At 40.1% G+C, this 27,936-nt stretch overlaps 1 protein-coding gene across 2 annotated transcripts; it reads left to right on the forward strand.

Annotated features, from left to right (window-relative positions):
* The first annotated feature begins 160 nt into the window (after positions 1-160).
* hrh1 (histamine receptor H1) lies at positions 161-27,929 on the forward strand. 2 transcript variants are annotated; one of them, XM_084347694.1, is made up of 3 exons: positions 161-234; positions 1,993-2,058; positions 24,002-27,929. In XM_084347694.1, the coding sequence occupies exon 3, from the start codon at positions 24,226-24,228 to the stop codon at positions 25,858-25,860; it is 1,635 nt and encodes a 544-aa protein (XP_084203820.1). In that variant the 5' UTR covers positions 161-234; positions 1,993-2,058; positions 24,002-24,225; the 3' UTR covers positions 25,861-27,929. The 2 variants fall into 2 exon arrangements, with proteins under 2 accessions (XP_084203820.1, XP_084203819.1); XM_084347693.1 differs by lacking the exons at positions 161-234; positions 1,993-2,058 and adding an exon at positions 20,128-20,242.
* Positions 27,930-27,936: the final 7 nt, after the last annotated feature.

The raw sequence follows: 27,936 nt of genomic DNA on the forward strand, positions 1-27,936 counted from the left end.
CACAATGAAGAAGAGTAATTAAATGGCTTATTCTGCAGAGGCGGATGGTAACATTTTTGATTTTTATTTTTTTTTCTGCAAAACATTACATTACGTTTCAACAAAACGTATCATATCAAGTCCACATTACATGTGTGTCACCTGCCTTTCATATCGGGAGGCGGAACTGACGTCAGTGTTCAGGCCACGTGGCTCTCTGGACATATCCGGCAGTGTTTGTGGCGACAAAACCAGGTATTTAAGCCAAAACATGATGTTTTTCTGCCAAGCGTTTTCTTTGTGTGTGAAAACTTAACCAGACCATAAGCACAGCATTGTCACAAGGTAAAACAGAAACATTAGCTAAACCAAAAGAAAGTTGCAACCTAAGACTGAGGACTGAAAACAGCCTGAACATCAAACCTCTCTGAAAAATGCTTCAAATGAATCATACCTGTCTTAATCCAGGCTGCGTGTGATCCCGATGGCTGGAAAAAGAGGCAGGGAAAACAAAACAAAGACTACTTGTTAATCCAGCTCAAAAAGACGAGTGAATCATCTTCCTCTGGTCCAGTTTAAGCTATCACATCGCGCCACTCGCTCTCTGCTGCCACCTGCTGTGTAACTCAGCTAAATGCCTGCAAACTCCCATCTCTTGTATTGGCTCCAGGCCGGAAATACGTCACATCTCACTAACATTTTTAATCTACATTTTTATTGCAGATTATATATTTAACTCACTAACAATATCATATTTCCTCTGCTGATTTATAAATATATATAATAAACTAGTTTCATAAAGTCAATGAAGGTCTGTGTGATTCTATTGACCAGCCGTCACAATATGTTGCACGTCATATGTCTCTATACATGTTGATAACATTCAACACAGGTTTAAAAGGCTTCCAATGCTATGTCTTCACAGTGAACAAATCACTATTATAAAATTAATGAAACATAAGAGTGTGAAAATATGTAATCATAAAGACAACACAGTCAACAGTCGCGTAAGTGATGTTGTCTCGTTGAACGGTCGTCAAAACCTGTAACTGAAACATTGTAGAACTGCTCCTCCATTTAGCTTGCTCACAAACCCGATAAAAACTACCCTTTCACATAACTGCAGTTGTCATTATGGCCAGATTTGTTGTTGTTGTTTCATCTTTTTTAGTACCTTTTCTGTACCGAGTCGGTGGCCATGTTGGTGTTGTCAACATGTGTCAAGCTAGACGATGTACATGGTATTTTGCTTTAATTACAACAAACTGCGACTTTCTTGACTTGAAAAATTCTATTTTAAATCGACAAACATAGTCTTTCCTCATTCACCACCATCCAAAGTTTTTTCCGAAATAAGGTCCCATGGCGTCCACTGTAAGGGGCGTGACTTCGGCTCTCTATAACCTCCAGCATTTAACAAGCCTTTGAGAGTGTCCCCAAAATCTAAAGGGTCAAGGTTGTTCATGATATTATAAAAGTTTAGGATACGTTTAAGATTATAAATACACCAATGCCTGTGTTCTCTCTCAGTTTGCAATTGCATCAGTGAAGAGAGGGCATCATGAAGTAGCTACAGCAAATTTTGTGTGATTTTGTGCACACATGAGGTTTCTTAAGTTATATCAACACACTGTTAAGCAAGTAACAAAAAAGAATGATGACAAGCCTCAGTGCCTTGCTGAAACAAATAGCACACTGACCCATGGTTAAGGCTTGGGACACATGGCCACCAGGTTGAAACAAAATATAGAGGACACAAACCATAGTCCAACATCCACATCCTCACATTTCAGTGTGCTGCTGATATATCACTGAGGCCATTTTAGGCTATTTGAAAAGAGTATCAGCGCTTTCATCTTTCCAGAAAGAGCAGTCTCAAAAACATCTTGATGGTGGCTCTTTTTTATCTTCTTCTCCATTTTGACAGTGTCACCTCTGCAGTGGAGCCTCATGTGGTTTTTCAAAGTATAAAGGTCAGGACATAATTTTACACCTCTTCCTCCTGACTTGCAGGATAGCTGTCACTTCTGGCCATGTGAAACTTAAAGGATGTCTGCCTGCAGAAAGCATATCTCAAAGGTAACATTATTTAAAACAATGCATCGGATTTTATAAGATGATCATATGTCTTGTCTTAATCTGCAAAGGTAAGTATTAACTACAACTTTCAGATAAATGTAGTGGAGTTAAAAGTGCAAAATTTCCCTCTGAACTGTAATGAGGTATAAAGTAGCCCAGAATACCTCATTTGGTACTTATTTTCCCATTACCTATTTTCTCAGACATTCACATGACTCTCTCATTTGTTTCTATTTTATTTTACTTTTTTGTTTTCATTCATGTGGTGAGGTTTTATTTCTCAGCGTGAGTGATTAGTGGCTCTTTGTTCCCAGTCATTTTTCATGTTAAACTCATGCTGTTCGCTTTCATGCCAAAATAGGTCACAGGTCTTGTTCTGAATGGCTAACTACCCTGCAGTCTCCACTCACACATTGCATCCTCTCTTCAGCAGCTTGCCTCAATATCGACCTTTGTTTTGTACAGTAAGTGTGAATCGAGCTTCTAAATATCTCACACAGGAGCGATATATTAAACAACTTTCACAAACACATCACACTCCAGCTGAATCATATTGTTTCACAGCTGTTATGCAAATCATCTTGATGTTTTCTGTTCCTTGTTAACACAAGGTCAAAATCACATTTGGATAATCTCAAATCCGTCATCCTCCTCATTGTTATGATAAACAGTCAACATAAAATATGCTGAGTGCTGTACTGAATAACACCGGGGTGCCATTGCAGGATGACAGCGCCATTGTTGAGGTGGAATAAAGCCATAAAAGGTAATAATTGAGTGGTTCCTTCTTTTCTCGCAGCCAAGATCGGGGCTCAAACCGCCGCACAACAAAGTGCTATAAATCAAACTGTCTTTCTGTAGAACAAAGATGAATTTGACTGCACAGTAGGGATCACTGACTCTGAGTGTGTGACAGGAAGAGAGGAAGTGTTTGTAGGGGAAAGATGGATATGTGTTTATTTGTGAGAATGGGTGTGGTCATGTGAGATGTTTTGGTCTGTAAATGTACCTCTGAAGGGCTGTTTCTTTATGTGTTTCAGGGCAAAGGGACAAAAACAATTTGCTAAACCATGGCCATAATATTGGAACTTCTGTTAATATAGGAAGGCATAGATTTTTTTATGATTATGGATATGGTTGTCTTTATTAATCCCTAATCTCAGCCATTATAATACATACAATAAAACATTTTGTCCCCTCAATGTCGACTCCCAGGCGACTGCCTTCATGTGTCTGTGTGTTTCCTTGGATGGGGTTGAGGTCAGGTGCCTGTGAAGACCAGTCAAGTTCCTCCAGACCAAATTTTTAAAACCATTTCTTTTTGGACCTCATCTTTTTGCACAGGAGGCACTGTCATTTTTTTTTAAAATAGCCAAATACTAAGTTGGGAGCAAGCTATTGTTGAAAATACCATTGTATGTTGTAGCACTGAGATTTCCCTTAATTGGAAAAGACCAAATAACCGTGACATCCCACTTACAACAGTCACTTCTGGGTAGACGACTGGCAGTTGATTTGCATTGCGGAGAGATGTGAAATCTGCAAACCAGTATAGTTTTCAACTTGGAAGTCTCTGTGTGTGTGTCATCGTGTCAATAATGTGACCCTGGAGACACTACTATAGGGGGAGCTACCACAGAAGCAGTTATGAGTATTTTGGCAGGTGTTCATGTCTATCTGTCTGTCTGTGGACAGATTTTTTCAGCGCGATAGCATCAACACTCTGTAAGATGCAGTCAGGAAACATTTCAAAATGAAGGCTGAGTTCAAAGATAGGTGTGGTCCGACCCACAAGTACTGAGTACTCATGTAATAATGTAGTAATGACCACTGAGCAGTCAAGGGTCAGAATGTGAACACGTTGACGGACGTTGGGGCTGTTGAGATCTCATCACAAGATGGTCTCTGCATTATTTCTGTTGTGATTTTCAGCTGTAACTGTGTAACGTTTAAAGATTTAAACAGTAGTTCGACCAATCTTATTTATGTGATGTGTATGGAGCCAGAACAGTGACATTGAACAGTGGCATCGAAAAATGAAATTTGTCATTGAAAACAAAACCTAAACTAACAAAGGAAACACTAGCATTGAAACATTAGTATTTGAAAAAGTTGTATTGGCACTGAAACAAATATTTGGCACTGAAAATAATGACAGAAAAAACAGACATTTATCATTTCATTTTACTTTGATATCTTTTTGGATTTTGATGTGTTTTTCAATGACAATGTTCAGATTTTTCCTTCACCCTTGTCTTTTTTTAGTAACAGGATTATTACGATGTCTGTATCTTTTCAGTGTCAACTTTCTGTCACCGTTTTGGCGTGGAGAGGAGTCTGATGGGAGGGGCAAGGAGAGTGTGATTTGCATATCTGCATACTAATGATGAAATCTCCATAGATGAGTTGCTTCGCTAGCGTCTTTGATAAGCCATCTCTAAACAACAGCATCATCTCAACCCTGGTCAGACTAACTGCTAGTTTTGGGTACACTCAAGGTCACTTTTCTTTAGTCTTTGGCCCAGCAGGCAAATTATGCCTCCAACCTAATGTTAGTGAATGTGCTGCATTTTAGATGTATGAGACACTTTAAATTACGTCATAAAGAAAAAAGAAAGTGAAATTGCATGTAAGCTACAGGACGCAGGGGTTTTCTAACTGGAACTTATTGTAAACAAACATAATTAGCCCTTAATTAAGGGCCCAAACTATAGAAAACAATCTCAGATCAAAAGTAAACAAAAGGATGTGAATGGTGTGTCCACATACATTTGGCCACATAGTGTATGTACTTAGAATTTTATTTACAAAGATACCATGTGAACCATACTATAACGAAACCTTGACGATACAGCCTCACCATGAGGTTGAGTCAGTAGCTGTTGAAGACACACACAGATGTCAAGGTAGTGAAAGCTTGACAATAGCTACTGCACGGACCTTGTGGGGGGCTGTTTACTTAACCGCTGTTTCCAAAGTCTAAAAGAACTTAGAAACTTAAACTCAGATATTTAAACCGAGAACAACCCTTTGTGGTCTTTGGCATATTCAGAAACAAAAAAAGTGTGGCAAAGTTGTGCCCAATACCAAGTGAGCGAGCGTCACTTTATGTAAGGGGAGCTGTTTGTTCCTGAAGAACACATTTTGTGTCAGAGGAAAAATAACTCTTACGACTAATTCTCTTACTCTGTTTGGATTATGGATGACTCATTTCCCCTCGTCTGTACACATAATATTTGTCTTGTGAATTTTTAGTCAACAACTCGGATGCACTTGCTCACTAAATTTCCATTGTATGTCAATTGTAGTTCAAGACAAAAAAAATACAAACAGAGAATGAGAGAGAAAAAGAGTGAGGCAGAAAATAGGAAGAAGAATGGGACTGTCTTCCTCAATAAATGCACCGACAATAATCACTTCCACTTAGCATATATGCAGACAAAGAAAAATGCACCATTCCTCGGTCGCTTCTTTGGCGAGTCTTCAAACATCATTAAAATTTGTTACGACCGTCCGTCAGTGCTCTGCTAAACGGGTATATTTCTACAAATACAAAAAGGAAAACAGACACAGCAAATGTGTTTTTTCTTTCTCCATCCATTTCCCCCTCCTTTTCAAACATTACTGTAATGAATTGGCATGAATGACAAGAAGGCAGTGTAGTGAGAAGCCTTTTCCTTGTCTCCATTAGCAGGTCCTGTGTTTCCAGAGAGGCATCAAAGAGAGAGGAGCAGGAGAACGCAGGGGGGAGGCAGGCTGTAAGCTTCAAGCTGCACACAGAGATAAAGACCAGACATATCTGAGTGTGTGTGTGTGTGTGTGTGTGTGTGTGTGTGTGTGTGTGTGTGTGTGTGTGTGTGTGTGTGTGTGTGTGTGTGTGTGTGTGTGTGTGTGTGAGGGATTAGGCTGACTTTGACTGGCTCGGCTCCATTGTGACAGCAGCTCCTAAGAAGCTGCACACTGCCACATGATGGACAGGGCTTGGAATTGCACAGATAATGTCTCTCTCTCTCTCTCTCTCGCTCTCTCTCTCTCTCTCTCTCTCTCTCTCTCTCTCGCTCGCTCGCTCGCTCGCTCACTGTGTAGTGTCTGTGTGATAATGTCTCTTAGCCCCAGGACGCTCGAGCTTTACAAATTTGTGTGACTGGAAAAACATGCAGTATGGGCCCTGAAGGTCAATGGCTCTTGAAACTGTGCAATTATATACATTTGGTTCTGTATCTCTGTGAGTGCTTTAGAAAGAAAGTGTGTAAAGGCCGTGACACGCCTAACTGACAAAGAACGAGCTGCAACAAGGCTTGTGTCACATCACATCTCCGTTGACTTGGCCAAAAAGCTGCACTTAACTACACCGCAAAGACTACAGCCGACAGCCATCTAGCTTGTACGATCTGCACCTCCGAGAAAGGAAATACATCCCTGCTGAGATATAAACCGTCTTTATGATTAAGCAGCACACAAGTCTTGCTAATATAGCTGCCTCTAATTGGGAATATGTCTGATAAAAAGTAGCAAACAGCACAGGCAATGAGGCGGATGAAAAAAATAAAGAGAAATGGTATTCATACACTGAAAAGGCTGCCATACAAGGTGCCAACCTGCTCATCAGTAACAATTTGGGGTTCAGTATCTTGCTCAAGAATACTTCGATTTGCAGGCAAGGAATCGAGCCAACAACCTTCAGATCACTGATCGACCCGCTCTACTCCCTAAAGCTACAGATACTTTCAAGGAGACCTCGGGACAATTTCCCGCTGTGTTTTTGGTGACAAAACCAGGTATATTAAGAGAACATGTCTCAAACATCTTTTCCTAAATCTAACCACTTGGTTTTTGGGCCTAAACCTAACTAGAGCATAAGCACAGCATTGTCACAACATAAAATAGAAAATTGAACCTAAAGAAACATAAAGCTGCAACATAAAGAATCCAAGATTCCTTGTTGTGCAGGAACAATCATTGCCAACATGACTTCTGGCAATCGGGTTGCTTTGGTCACAACAGTCTAAGTTGCCTCAAGTGATGTCACTTGAGTCATTGGTTGGGTCAGAGGACTACAAATTAAAAAAGTAAATATAATGTGAAGGTGTGGAGTTAGAAAGAAGTCAGATTACCAGACCTCTGTAGCCCGCTCCTCATCTCTGCTTGAGGCTCAAGGCTAAAAGCCACATTAGGTGCTGCTAGCATAACGCACCTGAATAGCCTGAACTGAATTCTCAGCAGTCAAGTTGCTTTGTGGGTAATGAAGACTCCATGCTTGGAATGAAGATAATAATATTTCTTGTTCTGCTGTTTGTGTGTGATCCTTTTGATCAAACTGTCCAGTAATTTTATGGTGCAATTTCTGAAATAGTCTTTTAAATTTATGTGGAAAAATAGTGACGAAAAGATAGACAAGAGACAGAAGTAGACGGAGACGGAAATTGACCGGGAGGAATGAAAAAAGAGGTAGAGAGAGGTTTGAGACAGTTTGAGTTGGGAAATGAGAGAAACAAAACAAACAAAAGATGAAAATTTTGACGTCTGAAAGTAAAACTAGCCTAAACAAAGTCCCCTCTTCCTGTTCTCTTCTTCCTCTCTTAGCACAACTGAATTAGACATCACTGCACAACGTGCTTTAGGAGTTTTCTTCTGTGCTTTAGTTGGAATGACATAAGCTTGTTTCACCGGTCAGAGTTTCTAATGTTTGACTAAAAACCCTCTGCTAAATCCTGCCACGCCTGACCCTCCTCATTACCTTCTTCACTAAATGAAATCAGCAGTGGCACAACGCTGTAATAATTCTGCAGTGTAACTTAACAGCTGCCAGAAGGACTGTGTGCTGATGCGTCTTCACCTTTATTCCACTTACAGTACTTATCCCTAATAAAGTGGCAGATTTTCTTAATCAGGTTGAAGAGGTTACCAGTAAACAAATATATTGTTTGTTGAAAGGTAATATGTCATCAAAAGTCCAAGTGCCAAGGTTTGTAGATTCATCTTTATACAAAATGCAGTTTTAGCTAACCTGTTCTGTAGTCAGTTTGCTCACATTTAATGTGAAGAGATTCTGTAATATTGAGGGTAATACAGATTTTATACAGATTGTCAATCAATCAAAAACGACTCCCCCTCTTCATGGCAAACCTCACTGCAGGCCTTATCTGTAATGTATAGTTCACCTGCTGTCGTGTCCATGGATAAACTTAAACAAACCTGCCTTGAAAATAATGTTGTAGCCCAGTCGCCAGGATAACATGTTGGCAGTTAAGTTCCTGCAAACCACTGATATGTCCATGTGTCATAGGCTACATACCATATTGGCATTTCTACAACATCTGTCGCATCATACTCACAGTACATGTTTATAACCTGACTGTCATATCCAGAGGTGGAGGTGGTGGTGGTGGCCTTATGGAGTGACAGTTGAGTAGGCTGCCAAGTCAGTGACAGCAGTTCGAGACTGCGTTTCAACATATGTATGTGTGACACCGCTGGATATTTTCCGATAAGGGACCACAGTTTTTTAACATTTGTAAGCGTGAAACCACTGGATATTTTTCAGGAGAGCTCAGGAGAATTTGTGTGCGTGGCGACAAACATCTCCAACCTTGTCTGTGAGGCCAAAACTATTTTTTTCTTTTCTTTTTTTTTTTTTACGTGACTAAAACGTGATCTTTTCTTAACCCTAACCAAGTTTTGTTTTGTGCCTAAACCTAACCAGGCCATAAGCACAGCGTAAAATAGAAATTTTAACCTAAAGGAAAGTTGCAACATAAATAAATGTACAGTTTAATCGTCTATGGTTTGCAAAAACAGAATTGCCAGCTTTTCTCTCATTCTCGTGATGGGTTGAATGCTGAAACTGCAAAATGATTTTTCCAAATTACTACTTCTGTTTCCATTACAAACTCTTACACTGTGACTCGTGCTTTCTGTATTTCATTAAAGAGTTGATCCCAAATATGAAAAAATACACACAAATGCATCTTGTTGTTTCATGCATTGCATTGCATGTTCAGGAATTCGTATACTCGATAATCTGGTAAACATCTACAGACAAAATTAAACAGTTGAACTGTTGAATCTCTTGAAATGTTCCAAAAATACTTTGTAAACTCTCTGTAGGCGGTAGTGTTACCAAAATTATTTGTAACATATGGAGCATTTTCATGCAGTTGCAAGTTTGATGCCAGCAGAAAAACCATTAACTCTCTTATCTCTCAGTGTCATGTCGCTGTATCACCGTGTCACCATGCTTCAGCGCCAGAGGCTCATCATATATGGCTTTAGCAGTGGTGTTTGACATGCAGCGTACTGCTGAGCTCTGAACTGCAGACTTTTCGCTTGAAAACACATTTCAGGCTGCCAGCAGTTGCGTGACAGCGAACGAGAGTTGGAGGGGCCATCAGCACCAACAAATCAAGGAGTCGTTGCGCATTTGATGTGTAGCCTACATGCGTGCACAACAGCAAAAATAACGGAATAATGCAACATCTAACCCAGAGATGATTGTGTTGGGTTATTTTTGCAGCAAACGAGCGCTCAACTTCAGAATCTGTTATGAAATGTGAAATGCAAAGAAGACTTGATGATAATGAAACTAATCTTTGTTTGTTTGTTTTTTCATCTTTTTGCTATTGATCAAAGATTATGATTTTTTTTTTTTCAACAACCATTTTTATGTAAACTTTCAAGGTATGTTTTTTTATGATAAAGTTAATGACTTTTTCTTGTTATTGTAGGAGCCTAATTTGTTTGTTAACCTGGGGCATAAAGTCAGAAACATCCCTGGGGACACTTACAGCTGTCCTGTCCAATAAAACACCAAAGCAAAGATACCAAATCCCTGAAGGACATTTCAAGTATTTTTTTTTTTTAACTCCCCAGCACCCGCTCTGCAGTGTGATAATGTTCAACTCAAGAATTAAGTATGTCATTTCATTTTAATTATTTTAGTAATTATTTCATTTTATTATTATGGGATCCAGCTGCATTTCATCTTACTTTTACCTTTTGGTGAGCATCTCAAAACATGAAACAAGCATGCCTCTCTATCTGCAGATATGTTTGTGCAGGCTTCGTTTGTATTCCTTGTATGTGTGTGGCTGTGGACCGTTGTGTGTGAGCTATTAAAGGCCAGAAACTGTTAATGGGGCCTGCAGGATCTCGCTGTGTGCACCCATGGGTATGTGTCGTAGGTGCACGTGTGAGTGTGTACAATGCATGACTGTGTGTAACAATAAGGGTGCATGTTTGCCCCGTGTGTGTGCGTGTGTGTGTGTGTGTGTGTGTGTGTGTGTGTGTGTGTGTGTGTGTGTGTGTGTGTGTGTGTGTGTGTGTGTGTGTGTGTGTGTGTGCATGTGAATGAGAGTGCAAGGCTTTTGTCTGTGTCCAGTGCACTGCATTATTCTTCATTAGAAACAGATGAGTGAGTCTGTCTATTCCAGGACTGCCCCTGGGTTCAAGTCAATCCACCACCCAGGCACCCACACACAGGCAGACACACATGCAAAGAATGCACACACGTACACACACATGCACTCATACGCACATTTGCATTATGCACAGTGTCTGTCTTAGACAGCGAGAACTGAGTCAGATGCTCAGTGGAAATTAGCTTTGTGGAGCTGTAGCTCAGCCAACGTAGGAGATTCATGTCTGTAAATGAATACCGACAGATCGTGAGGTGCACCGACGTTTCAGTGAACTCCTTTAACATCCTTTTGTTTTCTTTGATAATTATTTACCTTTAAGATCCTCCATCACATTTGGTCTTTTAATTAATCCTTAAAGGGCGCTATGTTGTTTTGGAGAAGAAATTCAAACTCAGAATTTTAACATTTACAATATTCATGAGGTAATAATACAAACTCAGAAATATTCATTTTATCCATAACTGAATAAACAAGCTCTTCTCAGAGGAAAATAAGGTCCCCAGAACACTGTTTGAAGCTACAAAGGTGGCAGGGTCCGCCACATATAAACAAAGAAAAGACGTATGAAATTGTGTTGTCCATTAAGGTCAGTTTGTTTATTCAGTTTATTCAGTCATGAAAACGAAGAGAGGCTGTTTATCTAGTTCATTTAGGCATAAAGAATATCAGTCAATGAAGATCTTTCTCCTCTGATTAAAATGTCCTTCACAAAACTACAGAGTGCACCTTTAATGACAAACTACCTCCAGTATTATAGAAACGCTTCTGGCAAAAACACACAAGAGGCGAATGCAATCTGTAAACTTTTGCAATTTCTTCTGCATTTATTTACAATTCAGAGTATCACACACATATATATCACTTATGCGGGAGCTCATGTGATGAAATACCTTAAGTCCCCAGTCAGCCACTTCTCAATCAGACCAAGTTTTCCTGAGGTGCGACTGGAGGAATATAAATTGAATTTCAGGATGGATAGACTTGCGTGATGAGCCTCTCTGCTATCTATCACGCGGATTTGACTGAATATTGCCTTCCTCCACGTTGCCGGCTATTTGCTGGGATGGAATTATCCAATATGCCAACACCTCACTATTTCTGCTTAGTCAGGATGGATTAAGCTTGTGGTTTGTTTGGCATTTTTCCCCCCCAACATTGACCTTTTTTTCTGCAATTGTAAAAGTTAATTGCCTGCTCATCAGTGTTCAGCACGACATCTTAAAGCAGGATAGGAAGAGATAAGACTGCACGTGTCTGTAATTCCTCAGAAATATATAGAATTATTTTGATTATTTATGTCATCTTGAAGAAAATATACATCGTATATCAACAAAAGACTGTGAAATGTCATCACAGTCAGTTGACAATACATCCAGCTGTGTGCATTCACAATAGGATTCATCTGACATTTGCCTCTGCTTCATTGTTCAATTAGCCCCACTGTTGAGAGAAAGACAGTAAGACAGAAACAAAAAAGAGGCAGAGAAACTGTATGGAGAGAGCAGATTACATAAGTCCTTCACCTCACATGCCTGACTATGTGACTGCAAAACGCCCAAGAGACTGAGGGATGGAGGAAGGCAGCGAGAGGAGAGGAGGTGGGGGAAGCGGAGTAAATTGGAGAAAATTAAGTGGAAGAGGGGAGAGAAGAGGGATTTGAGAGAGAGAGACGGGGCGAGCGAGAGGGAGAGAGGGAGGCTGATGAGAGGTTTATAAAAAGGGAAAGTGAAGATGATGTAGAGGGCGTATGAAGTGGGCCTCTGTCATTCTAGTTAATGCCAGTCGCCTCGCCTCAACGACGGCAAAAAGACTGCCGCTGAAAAGGGCTCTGATACGCAGCCTGACAAATGCACTTATCAGATGCAGCACGGCTTGGAAAATGCTGACATGACGACAAAATGTTGAAATCAAGTCAACTGGGAGGCAGATTGATGACCTTATTCAAATGATGAAATGTGCCTGAGAACATGTTTTGTAATAATTGTTTTACTCATTTTGATTGATTGATTTTGAAATTGCTGCATTCATCCTCCATGTTTTTAATTAAAAAAACAATTCAAACGATGTGACGAAATATATTCTGCTTTAAAAAAAAAAAAAGCTCACATCCCTTTTATGTTCTGATGTGGTTTCATGTTGAAGATAAATGTGTCATCAAAGTAACATGACTAAGTGCAGAAATTACATGTTAACGCAGTTCTCATTTAAAGAGATTTGGTGCAGCTACACAGAGACTGTTACAAATCCAAATCAGCAGAGCTGCTGAGGATTAAGTGTCTTGCTCAAGGACACTTCAGAAGGACAGATGCTTTTTTCCCCCCCTCTAGTTGAAAGGCAAGCTCCCTGCTGACTAATCCACTCTAGCGGTGGAATCTCAAGTACTGCACAAAAATACACATTTGACGTATTTGTACTATATGGGAGCATTTCCATTTCACATCACTTTATACGCATGCAGAGGTAAATATTTGACTTTTTATTACACTGTAAATATTTTACAGCGACATGCAAAACATATGAAAAGCTTGCAATATATGATGCATTATTATAGATTAAAGGTGTAATGTGTCAGAAATAGATGGAATTTAAAGGTAGCTTCAGAACTATAGAGCGAAGCATAACTGCAAACAGCTGCTCACTTTACTCTTCGCAGCTATCTTTGGATGCAGGGGCTGGCTGCCATTAGCAAGTAGCTCAGTTAGCCATGGAGCTAAGGGGCCCTATTAGCTGAGCACAAGCTCGTAAGCTTGTCTTCATTAGGTCTCAGGCAAAAGAAACCTGAATTTAGATGATATATGGATGTCACTTTGTGCTCTGGGGTATTGTGACATAATTTCTCACAATTTTTGGGTGTTTTGCAAACATAACAGTTGAGGAATTTATTGAGATAATAAACAACAGCTTAATCCATTTTGAAAAAGAAGCTTCAGCCCTGTGTGAAATAGTTACAAAAACAGCTCCAGAAAAATGCTGTTCTAATGAAAATGCATAATCGTATTACAGTTACAGCCGATTTGGCGCCCCCCACAGTTCCTGAGTGCAACAGCACAATCGTAACAGTCTGTCAGACGTAATGTAGGCGCTAACAAAACTTGAAGTAAACATGTATGTAACGCTGTGATCCTACCCTCTCCTACCCTCTCACTCTTCACAATGATGTTGAAGCTGTTATTTTAAGGTTACATAATGTTGCTTTAAGTACCATATTCTCAATGCAGGACTTTTACATGTAAATGAGTACTTTCATACATACAGTATCCTCATCCATCACTGTCTCACTCTGCTGTTTCAATATTATTAGGTTTGGAGGCACACTGCCTGAAACCACCTGACAAAGTGGCATGCATTCTGTAATTTTGATGATATCAAGAGTCTCGGAAATAAGAACATCTTAAACAAAGTGAACTGGACAGGCAGGAAGTAGCTGCAGTGAAAGAAGTAAGGAGGTGTTGAAATTGGCAAGAGAAAAGAGAGAAGAGGGAGAGAGAGATGCCTGGAGGGGAGAACATGTGAGGAGGAGTAAAGGATGGGGAAAGGATGGGAACAGGGGGAAGGAGCAGTCATAGGAGGATGGGAGAAATGAAGGTCAGCTCCTCTTCCTGCAGTATATATTGTAAAATGAAGAGGATAAAACACTGATTAGCAGCCTGGAATGAACTACTGTCATTAAGGTTGATCTTTCTGACTACTTTAAAGACTTAACTATTGATGGGTTTGTTTACCGAGGCTGAACTGAAAGGTTACAAAGTCAACTCCCACACGTGAAGGGAGATTAGCCAGAGATCTTCACCTCAAGTGCGATTGATGGTAGAGATAATCTGACTGGACTCGAGTTCACAAAGGATTTAGAAAAGATTATAATGATTTAAAGTACAAACAGGAGCTTGTAGCATCACATAAAAGGTGATCACTCCTTTGCCAGGCCTCTTTTATGGAATATTACAGCATGTATAGGAGTGACCAGCAGATGTCACCATTGACCTGCAAAACATTGACATGGTAGTATGATTTTTCAAGTGTTGCTATGGCAAGGGAGCACAAAAGAGACATGTAATATTGCTTTTTGTGCGAGCGGTAAATGTTTAAGGTCAAAGAAAGCCAAAGATTTTTAGTTTAGTTTCAAATAATAAATGGAACTCAGCAGCATAAATAATACACTTGACGTCTATGACCAATGATTGACTTCCATTAGAAGCATCTGGCTTAATTCGGTAGATAGGATCACGCCACGCAACAATGCGCTGTAACTGGCCTGTTTCTTTCCCTACACTCTGTAATTATGGGCTATTATGGACTCCCATAGTACAGATTCACCCTAATGAAATTAGGGAGACCTCTGTGCTCATTCACACGCACAAGACCGTGTACACACATTCTCACGTTGACTGCGCAGACACTACAAACAGGTGCACGCACACAAAAGAAATCAGATTACTCACACACAGCTGTGCAGCAGGGATGGGAAGCAAATCTTGTCACCGCTGCGCATCCATATCCCAGTCTGCCAGTTTAAATCTTCGTTTATGTACAGTTTGGATCATGGTGATGACATCTTACACTGATTTTATTTGAATTATAGAATGTAGATATTGATCAGTCCATATCAGTTTCCTGGTGGCTCATGTGTCACAGCTACCCTGCTCATGTCCTTCTCCTCATATGAAACTAACATCTTTATCCAGAGGAGGCGAACTAAGCATTCACAATTTTTATAAACAATGGCTGCCTTCCTGTTTTCATGAAACTATACTCGACTACCTTGACGGTATTTGTTAAAAAAAGGGATTTTCCCCAAGGGCGCCAGGAGTTCAATATCTGGAGATCTTGAGGTCACTTCTGTCACAATCTTCAGTTTAGGTTACAATTTCCTCCTTGTCTTATCTTCTCCTCAATCCACACGCGCACACACACACACACACACACACACACACACACACACACACACACACACACACACACACACACACACACACACACCCCTGGTCCCTTTCTTCAAACCCTCTTTCCCCTTTTCATCTCATCCTTCTTTTCTCCATCTCACTCCACCCTCTCTCCCTTCCTCCTTTTCTTCCTTCCTTCCGCCCTTTCTTTATTTTCATCACCTCTTCACCCTGCAGCTTTTCCTGTAGGGGAGAGAAGGCATGGTAGCGACACAGTTATAATGATTTTGTAAGTGCATCCACCGTTTTGCACAACGAGACTGAAATAAACATCAAGATGAATTGTAACGACTCCCCTGCTTGAAAAGGAACAGGTGTAACACAAAATACCTTACGACATGTGTTTCCAGTTAGTCTTCACCAGGCATCTTTCAACTGTGACTGTCAAATAACAGCTAAGTTTCCATCTTGCATAGCCAATGCAGCTGTCTAACCTGGATGTGTAACAGTTCACAATTCATGCACACTTTATACATGTGACCCAGAGCCACTTTCAATAGTCCAAGTCTGCAGCTGTCTGACGGCAGACTAACAGCTGTCTTTATTGTGTAGGTGACACGTTGCATGCACCACATACACATACCTAGAAAAGGTGTTATTCCGAATGATTTTGAACTCTTCTCAAACTAAAGTTGGGCAGAGTGAAGTCAGGGGAGTCGCAGTCCGTAGGGAGAGACTGAAAACATCTAAAACATCTGATGTTTATGATGTTGAGATAATACCTTTTTTTTTCTTTCAGGGATAATGCACATGGATCAACACTGTAAAGAGCCAGTGTTAGCCAAAAGGCAAATTTTCAGACGCTAAATTAGCGATTCAAATGATGAAACAAAGCGACACAAGATGTAATAACAGAGCAGGATACAGGATATAAAACTTAGAGTAAGGCAAACAACATGCAAATTAAGACATGTAAAATAATGTTACACAGACAGTCAGCGCAACCAGCGGAAACACAGCATCATATAATCACATCGCTTTATTCAAGACATTGGTAAATAATAAATTGAGCTTGGAAATTTGACCTTCGAGAATAATATGCCTGGCTGAAATGTTCATGTTCATTTGAAAATAATTACTACCTTTTGCTGCATGTAAGGGTTACTTAACAAATATCAGTTAATACAATTTGATTAAAGTTGATTGTGGAAGCTGTTTTGTGACTGCATTGACAGAAATATAAAACATACCAGTAGGGTAACACTTTACAATAGGAGTACATTATTTAACAACATTTCATATAGCAGTAAGCATTAACTTCCAGTTAATGAATCCAATAATAGGAATGAATTATTATTCACACTTTATTAAGAGTTTACATGCTATTCAAAGTATATCAGTATATGGTTGATAAAGCTGTGAATTAACATAGTAATGAAGTTCACAACTGTTCCATATGTGTTTATTTGAAGGTAATTATTATCCACTTACTTGTCCATTCACAACTTGTGGCCTATTTTTGGTAAAAGTTATGATCAGTGGACAGAGGGAGTGCAGCCTTTTCCACAGAGACCACCATGTTACGCTACCATGTTTCTACAGTAGCTCAGAACAAGCTAAACACTGGCTCAAGAGAGAGGCTTTTTTCATTTTCTGCCTCGTGGAGGATGAGACGAGGAGTGTTCAGTTGGCTGCAATCTGCAACACCACCACTAGGTGCCACTAAATCCTAGATACTAGAACTTTAAGTAACAATTTGTAAATGCATCAGAGTTAAGAAACAGCATTACTTAACCGTAATTAAACATTTATTAATGGTCTTAATTAATTGTTAGTTAATGCTAATTACTCAGTAACTAATATTAATTAATGCACCTTTATTGTATGGTTTTACCCAAACCATAAGTATTCATATCATCAGAGCTCATGTTCTCACTGGGATATAGGGGGACCAATGAGCTAGTGAATATTTTGAGAACATTTGTACCGTATGTATTCTGTGTTTCTAATTCAAATTTGCCTCATCAGACAAAGCTCATCAAAACCTGTCACTTGTTATCTCAAGATTACAGCTAGATGAGTAATGTCGTACGTATTCTGACAATGACCAAACTCCTTTAATGGTAAAAGATTCATTAATGTAAATCTTTATCTATGATAGTCATTCTTGCGTATTACTATATTACTATATGTATGTAACATACTTAATAGTTAATAGTGCACTGACTTAGCGTAGCCATTGAATGTTAGTGTGAGATTTTTCACCCATATGAGGTTAGTTTCATGTTCAGTACTATACAAATTATCTTTGTATGAACCTCAGGTGCTACTGAGGAGCAGAGGTTTGTTTAGACATCTCAAAAACTGTGGAGAAAATCCAGTAGACCTATACACACTCCCACGAGGGCAACATCTAATGGCTTTAGTGTCTCTGTGACCTTTCTTGTAATAACATCATTTGGCCAAAGTTTTTATTTTCCAATGTCTGTATTTCCTGACCTTTTACTTGCATACAGACCAAACTTTGTTCACAGTTCACACTCCCAGCTTGAAGAAATGTCACCCTTTACTCCACTATCAGGCTTAACTTACAGTACAGTTTCTAACTGTGTATCTCCAGATACAGTTTCATCAATCCTAAATGTTTCCTGTCTGTGTAATGCTTGCAACAGAAAGAAACTACTTGAGTTTTCTGACTCACGAACTTTCACAGACTAATTCTCAGAATCAGCGCATGAGGAAGATCATTAAGAGCCTCGTCACATCACCGCCGTGAGATTTGCTGGATGTTATCAAACAGGCTTGATATTTTATCAGAGCTTTCCCAATGGGAAACCCGGCGCTGTCGAGCGAGAACACTGTCAGAACAGAAAATCATAATTCATAGTTGGCAAATGTCACGTCATGTTGATTGTGAAAGTAACAGCTAATGCTCAACATTATTAGCTCTCAGTGGATGAAGGTGTTCATATTGAAACTTTCATTCCTTTTGGTTTGCAGTTGTTATATTTTGGCAATGCATTATAAGGTGTTGCAACTCAAATGAAGTCAATACAAACAAGTATTAATTACCTCTGCCAAGGAGGTTATGTTGCCCTTTTGTTGGTTGGTTTGTCAGCAGGATTACACAACAACTACTAAACAGATTTCCATGAAATTTAGATGGCAGATGGGTCTCAGCCCAGAACAGACCCCATTAACTTCTGGTGCGGATTCAGTTAAAGGGACGAATCCAGGGATTTTTTCTCACTTACTTTAAAATTGGGATATAGGGTGCTTTTATAAATTTTTGTTTAAGCAACATTATGTAACTTTTTGACATTAAAGTAACAGCTTCAACATCATTTTGATGGTACAGTGTCTCATAATAGTGTGAATGGTGTCTCTGTCTCAGCCACTTCTCAGGGAATAATACATCAATCTTCGAGAAGTACAATTCGCTGTGGAGTTAAGTAGTTATCGGTGGTTTAAATTTTTTCAGTAAAACAGCTCTCAAGTTTGATATTGTGTTGGACTTGAATTAATTAAATTGTACTACTTGTCCTTGGCGGAGGTAGGCACTCTCCTGAGTTCCGCTCGAGTTATAATAGGCAAATAGCATGTACTTGACCTCGCATGGAGAAAAGTCCTTGACAGCCTGGTCTCGTCAATCCTCAGTCTTCAAATAGTTCTTGCAAAGAAACCTGTAGTCAAAAACTTTCCTCCATTCCAGGTTGAGTTCATGTTGTCATTAAAGCCAATGTGGGAAATATCAAACACAAACATTATTGTGTTTTGACAAGTGGTGTCAGACTCTCTGACGCCACTGTACACACTCAAAAACAAGTCTGCCCTAAATAAATATTATTCGGGTCCGGTACAGGTGTAATAAAAACTTGTGGCAATAAAAAAAGATAACACCTAAGCCCTTTACACCCTTCCTCCCACTTTCACTTTCCTGGTGTTGGGTTAACAGTGTTTCTCTAACACATTAAATGAGTATTTTTATTTTTCATAACTGATCTCTCTGTTGCAGGTTGCTTCCTCGGACTCTTCCCAAAGGAAATGCATCTGATTCACACCTCACTAAATATACATTTTTTCTTAACCTGACAACACGTCTGGTAGTGTACACTTGGGATAGCAGTCATCTATATGCTCAACATACACTGGAGCGCACACATTGGTGTGGGTGGACAGCTGGTGTATGGCTCACACTTGGAGCGACTGGCTCTTCAGGTGAGGAGATAACATGGAAAAAACGCCTGAAACCAGGATCATCACTCTCTGCTTGATGAGTGATCCTGTTGACAGAACAGCAGCGTGTTTCTGATTGACAACTGCTTGGCACACTGAGTTTCAGCATTTTTGCTTGTGTCTTGTGATTGGAGGAATATATGATGTTACCATGGTCCCTTGTTACCGCTGTCCTCATCTACCCTACTAATAATCCATGCAGCTCCCACTCTTACCTCTCTCTCTCTCTGATACAGGGTTTCCATTGACTGATGCAGCTGTACAAGTTAAGAGATTTGCATAGATGTTTTACAATACTGCAAACATTTAAATGTCCAGGTTTCATGGGGTCAGGAGAGGAAGTTACACCCCCTCCTCCTGCTTACAGTATAATCAACTGTGATGAGTGAATCATACAGTGAGTCAGTGTGCGCCACTGCATCAGGTAACCCTTTCCAGTGACGAGGTAATCTTTATGGATCATATAAACCTCAAAGTCTGAACTCAGTGCAGAGCTGTGGTAGAGGGAGGGAGAGAGAGAGAGAGGGAGAGCGAGAGGGAGGGAGGAAGACTTTTTCTTGTAATTCCAACCTCTGTCCTTCACTCGTTTTCTGACCCGGAATACAGGCTGGAATTAAAACGGACTTCCCTGGTAATTTACGCACGGAGCTGGTAAGTCGGAAACTCTCTCTGGAGAGACGCACTGGTATTACATATTATTTTTTAAGCCATGTTGTTGTCCGACTGAAATGTTGTCAAAGTTTTCATGCGTGAGTCCCCGCAGCGGCTCAACAGGTGGTTCGTGGTGTTTGGCACATTATTGGAGCCATTCTTCGTTTTTTGTTAGAGAGGCTCCCATCAGGTCTAAAACAGGGCAAAAGACTGCACGATTCATCTGTGTTCCCGCTCTTTTGTAATGAAATCAGAGAGGCAGTGGTCATTACTGATAATCACATTGAACCATTAGTGTTGGATAGAGATCCTGACCCTTTATGGTGCGACGCGCAGAAAACGCGCAGCGATTTTGTCTTTTTTTTCTGCTTTTCATCCGTTTTTGTTGTAAATCTTTGTTATTCTTTGCGATTTCGGTGAGTAATAAGGATATTAAATATTTATGTTGCGCAGGCAGTTAATGTATAAACACAGAGGCTGTAAACAGAGGGAGGAAAAGGTTTGCAATCAAACATCTCAGCTCAGATTCCGAGCCAAAGAGCATTAAGGAAGCTGATGACAATTCATCTGAGTGTTTTCAATTAAAGTTTCTTTTGTGAGGCTCCAGTGACTCAATGAAGGACAGCAAAGGCTTATACTGTATGTACATGGGTGTTTTCTTTGCCCTTCACACATACATCTTGGTCTGAAATGTGACTTTATCACCAATATGAACCTTTTACTCTTGGCATTATGCTCCTCTCACTGTCTCCTGAAGGTCTGTGGAGACTCCACCATACAGCATCCACAGAATACTTTCAGTCTTACTCATGTCATAATTTGGTGGAGGCGAATATAGGTAAATATGGGGACTGATGGAAGCAGACAAACTTGAATTTTCCAACATTGCTCCATTTTCATATCAAAACCCCGACGACAGTCAGGATGAGTCAGTTTGTGATGATGCACTGCTGAAAGCCTTTCAGCCCCCACTGCTGTTGTCAATGGATTTTTACTCCCACTTATCTCTAAACACTTGTGAATTTTTTTTCCTTTCTCCTCCAAATTGTGTCATCACTCATGAGTAAGCAGACGCAGATATTCAGACATAGTTAGAGAATGATATGGAGATGTCGGCCAGACAACAACGAGACACTAGATCAGTGGGAATGAAAATGTACTTTTTCTATAGGAATTCTGCTTAGTTATCAGCAAAAAGTGTTAGCTTCCCCTACAACTGGGCAACATATTGATATTATATCGTTATGATGAGATGATCTTCTCAGATTGATAGATGGATATGGCATAAGTCTTGATTTTTTTCCTGGTTTTAAAAGGTGAAATATGTCAGAATTGGCCGCCTCTTGAATTCATTCTACCAACAAATAAAGGGCAACATATCACCAGAGTAACTGCTAACTGCTGCTACCTGTATTCTGTTTATACATCCATGACCCTGCTACTGTTAGCTTGTTAGCTCAGTTAGCTGTGCAGCTAGCCGGACAACTGGGGTAGTGTTGGTTTTTACGCCGCTAGCACAAAGGTTTTCGGGCCTGGGGCTAGCTGATTAGCATGCTTACTTCAGTACATATCTCTGCAACATAGTACATAACGTCAAAACTGTTGTTTCCTCACATCCTGTTGATCATTTGAATGTTTTAAACTAAATTTGTTCATATTGCAACTTTAAAGGCTGGTCTGCTACAGTAAAAAGACTTTTGCCCACTTTATACCCACATTTCCTGTACCCATGTTGAATTATATCCACATTATGGATTATTCTTTATCATTATTGTGTTGCTCATTTGTGAAAGAACTAATAGTCCTGCGCAAGATGAGTGGAAGGATGAAATGAAACATGCAGACCACTTGGTTGTGGCGCAGGGAATCAAATACTCCCCAAAACTCAATTCCAATGAAAACGTTTAATTCCAGCAGACATATTTTTAAACCTCTGCATTGATTTATTCAAACAAGGTCGATGTTTCAGTCACGAAGATGTTTTATAAGTCTTGAGAAAGGCCTTTGTGACCGAAACGTCAACCTCTTTTGAATAAATCAATGCAGAGGTAATACAAAGAAATGTGTGCAGGAATTAATATTTTTCATCAGTACCAACTGTCATGCCAACAATATTTTTGCAATATCGATTTCACTGTATTTGGTACAATTGGAGATTTAAAGATATATATCATGTATCCCAATATAGCCTAAAAATATTGTCATATTGTTTTAAGGCCATATTGCCCAGCTCTACCCCTCCCCTTATTTGAGTGCCCGTGCCTTGTTTGCTTTATACTTTATATTTTTATATTTCTCTATATACATTTTTCATCTTTTATCTTTTCTTTCCACCCTGTGGGTCTGAGGGAACAACATTTCGATCCTCTGTATGTCCTGTACAAGTGGCAGAATTGACAAATAAATCGTTGACTCTTTGAATCTCGAGTCTTTCGATTTCACATATGTACATGTTACATATAAGTTTGGAAATCCATTTCTTTGTGATGCAACGCCAAACCTCACATGTCCATATTCTTAAACCTTTTACAGTTTTATTCTTTCATGTATTCGTTGGCTTTTGCTGTAGATCCCAACATGAGGATTCTGATTCACATGTACGTTGGCATTATTGAATCTATCACCCTGAAACTCCTTGTTTCAGTGTTGTGAAGAATTGAGTGGGAGGTGATGTTTGGCAAAAAAACATGCATGATAAGTAAAAAAAAAAAAAAAAAAAAAGGTGTTTTATATTGAGTGTGAAGGTGCCAAAAAGGCCGTATTACGTATTTGAATTAACACATTAATCACAGAAAGGCACGTCTGCAGAAGATACATAGAGAAACACCCATCTGCCTCCATGGCAACGGTTTATTTTCAGTCCACTCTCTTTAAAATCAATGCCACGAACGGTTGAGACCAGAGCTTTTCCAGCAGCATACATTGATATGTTTTACAATGAGAAGTCTTGCTGTGCTTTGCAGACTCAAAGGTTTGATCAAACATGGTGTAGTAAAGGATTTTTCCCAGACCTAAATTCCATCATAAGCCAACGGCAGCATGTCAGTGTCACCTATCCTCCAATCACGCAGTTTGTCTACTGCTGTGTCGATGATGGGATTTGCCACCCTCCCCTTATGTGAGTGTTAAAGGAAGCCAGCTGGACAGTGAGAAAGAAGGAGCAAAAGAGAGTTTAGCTTATTAATACTGCATATCCAAATCAGAAAAGTAAAACGAGTAGAGCAAGTGTGGCGCTGTTTTTAAGTTTCTTTATATAGGCATTTTCCACAAAACAAGTTACAAGTCAGTACATTTGTTCTGTACTATAGGATTTTGTACTTCCCTTAGTATTTTCATTTTGTGTTACTTCTGCTCCACTACAATTATCTGACATCTTAACAACTACTAACTTGTTATTTCTCAGATTAAGAGTTTACAAGTCTATGAAATATATTGTATTTTGAATGCAGTTTTACTTGTAAAGGAATACTTTAGATGAGATGTCTCCTACTTCACTGAAAAGTCCATAGTAGTTGTACAGGTTGTATATCAGACATAGATCAGCGCGTCTTAAACTTAAACTCAGGGAAGCACAGAGAAACTCTGCTCTTTCAGCTGCTGATTATGTAAACAGTCTTCTCATTTTAAACTCTGCACATCCATCTTTCCGCACGGTGATTGATGAACATTCAAGTGAAGTAACAGTAACTTATACATGTTTGAGTGAAGGACGAACGTGTTACTCATTGTAATGTTTTCTTTTTTCTTTATGTTTTCCAGGTGTTAACATTTTGGATTTCATGGATTTGCAAGACAACACAAAGTAACGCCTTTTCCAGTATTCAAAGGACGACCTTTTGACATAAAGGTCTGCTGCTGTAAGTGTTGGATCCAAACTTCCTCACCAGCTTGAAACCACACATGTCCTGGCTGACAGTCAAAGCCACACCGTCCTCAAATTTTCCACAATGTGACTGGATCTAGAGGTGACCATCTCACCTATCATGATGGATTCTGGTCTGTCTCCTACCATAGACCCTCCTCCCCTCAACAGCTATGTCAATAACAGCAACAACAGCCTCATCGATGGTGACCCACTTACGAGCAATCACACCCTGACCCTCCATGACCGCGTCCACAACGCCCTTCTGGGTGTCATTCTGGGCCTCCTCTCCCTCCTGACAGTCATAATGAACCTGCTCGTTCTCTACGCCGTGAAGAGAGAGAAGAGCCTCCACACCGTCGGGAACCTCTACATTGTCAGCCTGTCTGTGGCAGATCTCATTGTGGGCACCACGGTCATGCCTCTGAACCTGGTGTATTTGTTAGAGGATGAATGGAAGCTTGGGCGGGCCGTCTGCCAATTCTGGCTTATTATGGACTACGTGGCGAGCACAGCCTCAATTTTCAGCTTGTTTATCCTGTGTTTGGATCGGTACCGCTCTGTCAGACAGCCGCTCAAGTACCTGAAATATCGGACGCGTGGAAAAGCGAGCGTGATGATTTCTGGAGCCTGGCTGCTGTCCATTATGTGGATTATTCCAATTTTAGGATGGAGGTCTTTCACTCATGTAGACCTTAAACCCGAGGAGGAGAGCAAGTGTGACACAGATTTCCGCTTTGTCACGTGGTTTAAGGTTATTACTGCCGTCTTCAACTTCTATGTACCCTCAATTTTGATGCTGTGGTTTTATACGAACATCTACTTGGCAGTAAGGCAACATCTCAGGGACAGGGAAAGAATCATTCATCCGACAGACTCATTTGGGGAAAATGAGAATGTACAAAATGCTCAATCACCCGTGAAAAGTGACACTAAATCACCCAAGAGGGAATGTGAGGTTCCACTGAAACTCTCCAAAAAACAACGCCTGTTGGACCAAAACACTCTCGATCAGACGTATTCCCTCGAGGATGCTGATAAATCTAAAACGGCTTCATCCAGATCTCACAGAAAAATCGGTGTAAAGTGCCAGCAGACGTCATTTCTTGCCATCACAACAAAACGACTCCGAATGGCACAAAAGGCCAAAAGGTGCTCCTTGTCCCCTGAGGACAAGCATTCAGACACTGAGACTCCCCTGAGTCAATCTTCGGTGCCACAGGATGTCGTTTGCCCAGAGGGGCATAACGAGAACAAACTTCAGGCGTCTTTGAATGAATGTCACGTCACGGTGCCAAACTCAGTGAGCGGCGTCTGTGATATCAGTCAGGTGTCAGACGTGCAGAGATTCCCCTCTGTGCTCTATAACAACTACGACCCCAGTCACGCTCTGCCCTGGACTGACGAAGGGGTCGAAGATGCCAAATTGGACCCAGCTAACGCAGTGACCCTCAGACAGACGTGGCAAAGGTTTATCGGCCAATCACGTCAGCGAATACAGAGCCTGAGGATCCATAAAGAGCACAAGGCGGCCAAGCAGTTGGGCTGCATAATTGCTGCATTCTTGTTGTGCTGGATCCCGTACTTCATTGTTTTCATGGTCATGGCGGTCTGCAAAGAGTGCGTGCACCATGACCTTCACATGTTTACCATATGGCTCGGTTACATGAACTCCACTCTCAACCCTTTTATATACCCGCTCTGCAACGGCAACTTTAAACGAGTCTTCAAAAACATTCTGAACATTAATTTGTGACAAGAAGAGAACACAATCTTAGATGTTTAAATGCTGCTGGTGTTCACAGAAGAGGAGGAGAAGACTTTTGCATGAATTACATGTCTTATACACCTTTGCATAGGTGAGCTTTTTAAGTGTAGATTAAACTGTAAATGTATTTTGAGTGTCAGTTTTTTATGTCTGTTATTTTTATAACCTACTGCCCTCTGATTGAGATTGAGCAGCAGTTGAGGTTCATGTCTGACTTTAATGTTATTTATTTTGTCTCTGTCACGCTAGTGATAATAAAGTGCGTCTAGGACTGGAGAGCTTTAAACTCACAAGAATTTGATCTCTCCCCCTGAGAGACAGAAGCCTGAATGTCTTGGCTCTGGTCCAGAACGGAGGGAAAAAATGTGTTTTTAAAGAAAATCTTTGTGTTTATTTATTTTTTAGCTTTATCAGTGGATCAAACCAGACATGTGACATGATACAGCATGATCCTGAAATATGTAATAATTGTTTTCTCATCATTAAAACAGGATATAGGACATTAGTCGTCCTTTTTAATGTCAGTCCAGGAAAAACACAGATATTGCCAAGTGTCTAATTAGATGCTACCCATGGGAAGGTTAGTTTGGGATCTGTGCAGTTGCAAGCTTTAAAGGACCAGTGTGTAGGATTAAGTGGCTTGTAGCGGTGAGGTTACAGATTGCAACAAAATAAATACACCTCACCTCACCCTCCCTCCCACCTGCCGACCCTGGAGCCAGTGGTTGGTTTGTCCTTTCTGGGCTGCTGTAGGAACATGGCAGACTCCATAGAAGAGGACCCACTCCCTCTGTTGATATAAAAATCTCATGCTATGGTAACAAAAACACAAAAATCACCTGGAAAATTCCATTTTACAGGTGATTATACACAAATTTTTGTTATGAAAACAATTATGAAAACATAATTATGACTATTGTATTACATTTCTGCTAATAGGTCCTTCTAAATCCCCCTAAACCCTGCACACTGTGGCTTTAAATCATTTTATTGTGATTGTAACACATTAAAACCACAATTTTAACAATAATAATGGAATCTGAAATCTCCTGGTCTTGTTTCACTCATTTGTGCTTTGCCATCTCTTCATTATCATCACATAGAATAAATGAGTGTATCAGCAAAAACGTAATGTGAAGACAGAACTACTAAGAAGTACCTTATTAATCTATAAGCCACATGAAGGGGTTTTGTTTGCATGGTGACTTCTTAAAGGGTAACTCCACAAGTTTTACACAATCTAAGAGGTCTTGGGCAGGACTACTGCATGTGAAAAAAGTGGTATAAAGCCTTTTGTGGCTCCAGAGGAATCTGCATGTAATCTGACAAACAGCCACCAGTGATGTCACTCATTTGCTGAGTTGCATTGTGGGTAATGTAGGCTCCAGGTACTCCCATAACACTGTTAGATTCATTATGGACGGTTTAAAAGCAAATTATCAATACAGCAGAACCAGAGTTATCAGCTTTTTTATTCCACACGTTCTTCTTCCTTCTAACAACCTGCCAACTATACTACCCACAATGCAACACAGCCACTGAGTGACATCACTGGGAACAATTTATCAGACTACATGCAGCTTCCTCTGGAGCCACAAAAGGCTTTCTACTACTTTTCCACATATACAAGAGTACTCTCCAAGACCCGTAAACACACTTTAATGAATACAGTTGGTGGAGTTACCCTTTAAATGCACCTGCCAAACTGTTCTCTTCTATTCTGTTTTGTGATGAAGCACTTTTTGTCATGTCATTAGCCAAAGAGCATCAGATGTCATTTCACAATCCTGTGGGCAAGCAACCATAAATTTGGGACTCATGAAATGCATCTGTATTGATTAAATGTTTGGAACAAAGACGCATCAGACAAATTGCATCCATCAGGCTCTGGAGACAAAGCATAACAGCGCAATTATGTCCCCCAGCTGAAAAGGTTTGGCCTGCGATCCTATTGAGATGTTAAATAAGGTTGCACATTTTACTGTCCATTCAAACAATGTTTTCAGATTTTCAAAAACAGTTTGTCATGTTCAATAAATGACATCTTTCTCACATCAGAGGCCT

This window comes from Pagrus pagrus (assembly GCF_965226575.1).
Source record: "Pagrus pagrus genome assembly, chromosome: 3".
Taxonomy (NCBI): domain Eukaryota; kingdom Metazoa; phylum Chordata; class Actinopteri; order Spariformes; family Sparidae; genus Pagrus; species Pagrus pagrus.

Coding starts and splice junctions, on each gene's coding strand:
- hrh1 (XM_084347694.1), top strand. CDS start 24,226: ATGATGGATTCTGGTCTGTCTCCTACCATAGACCCTCCTCCCCTCAAC.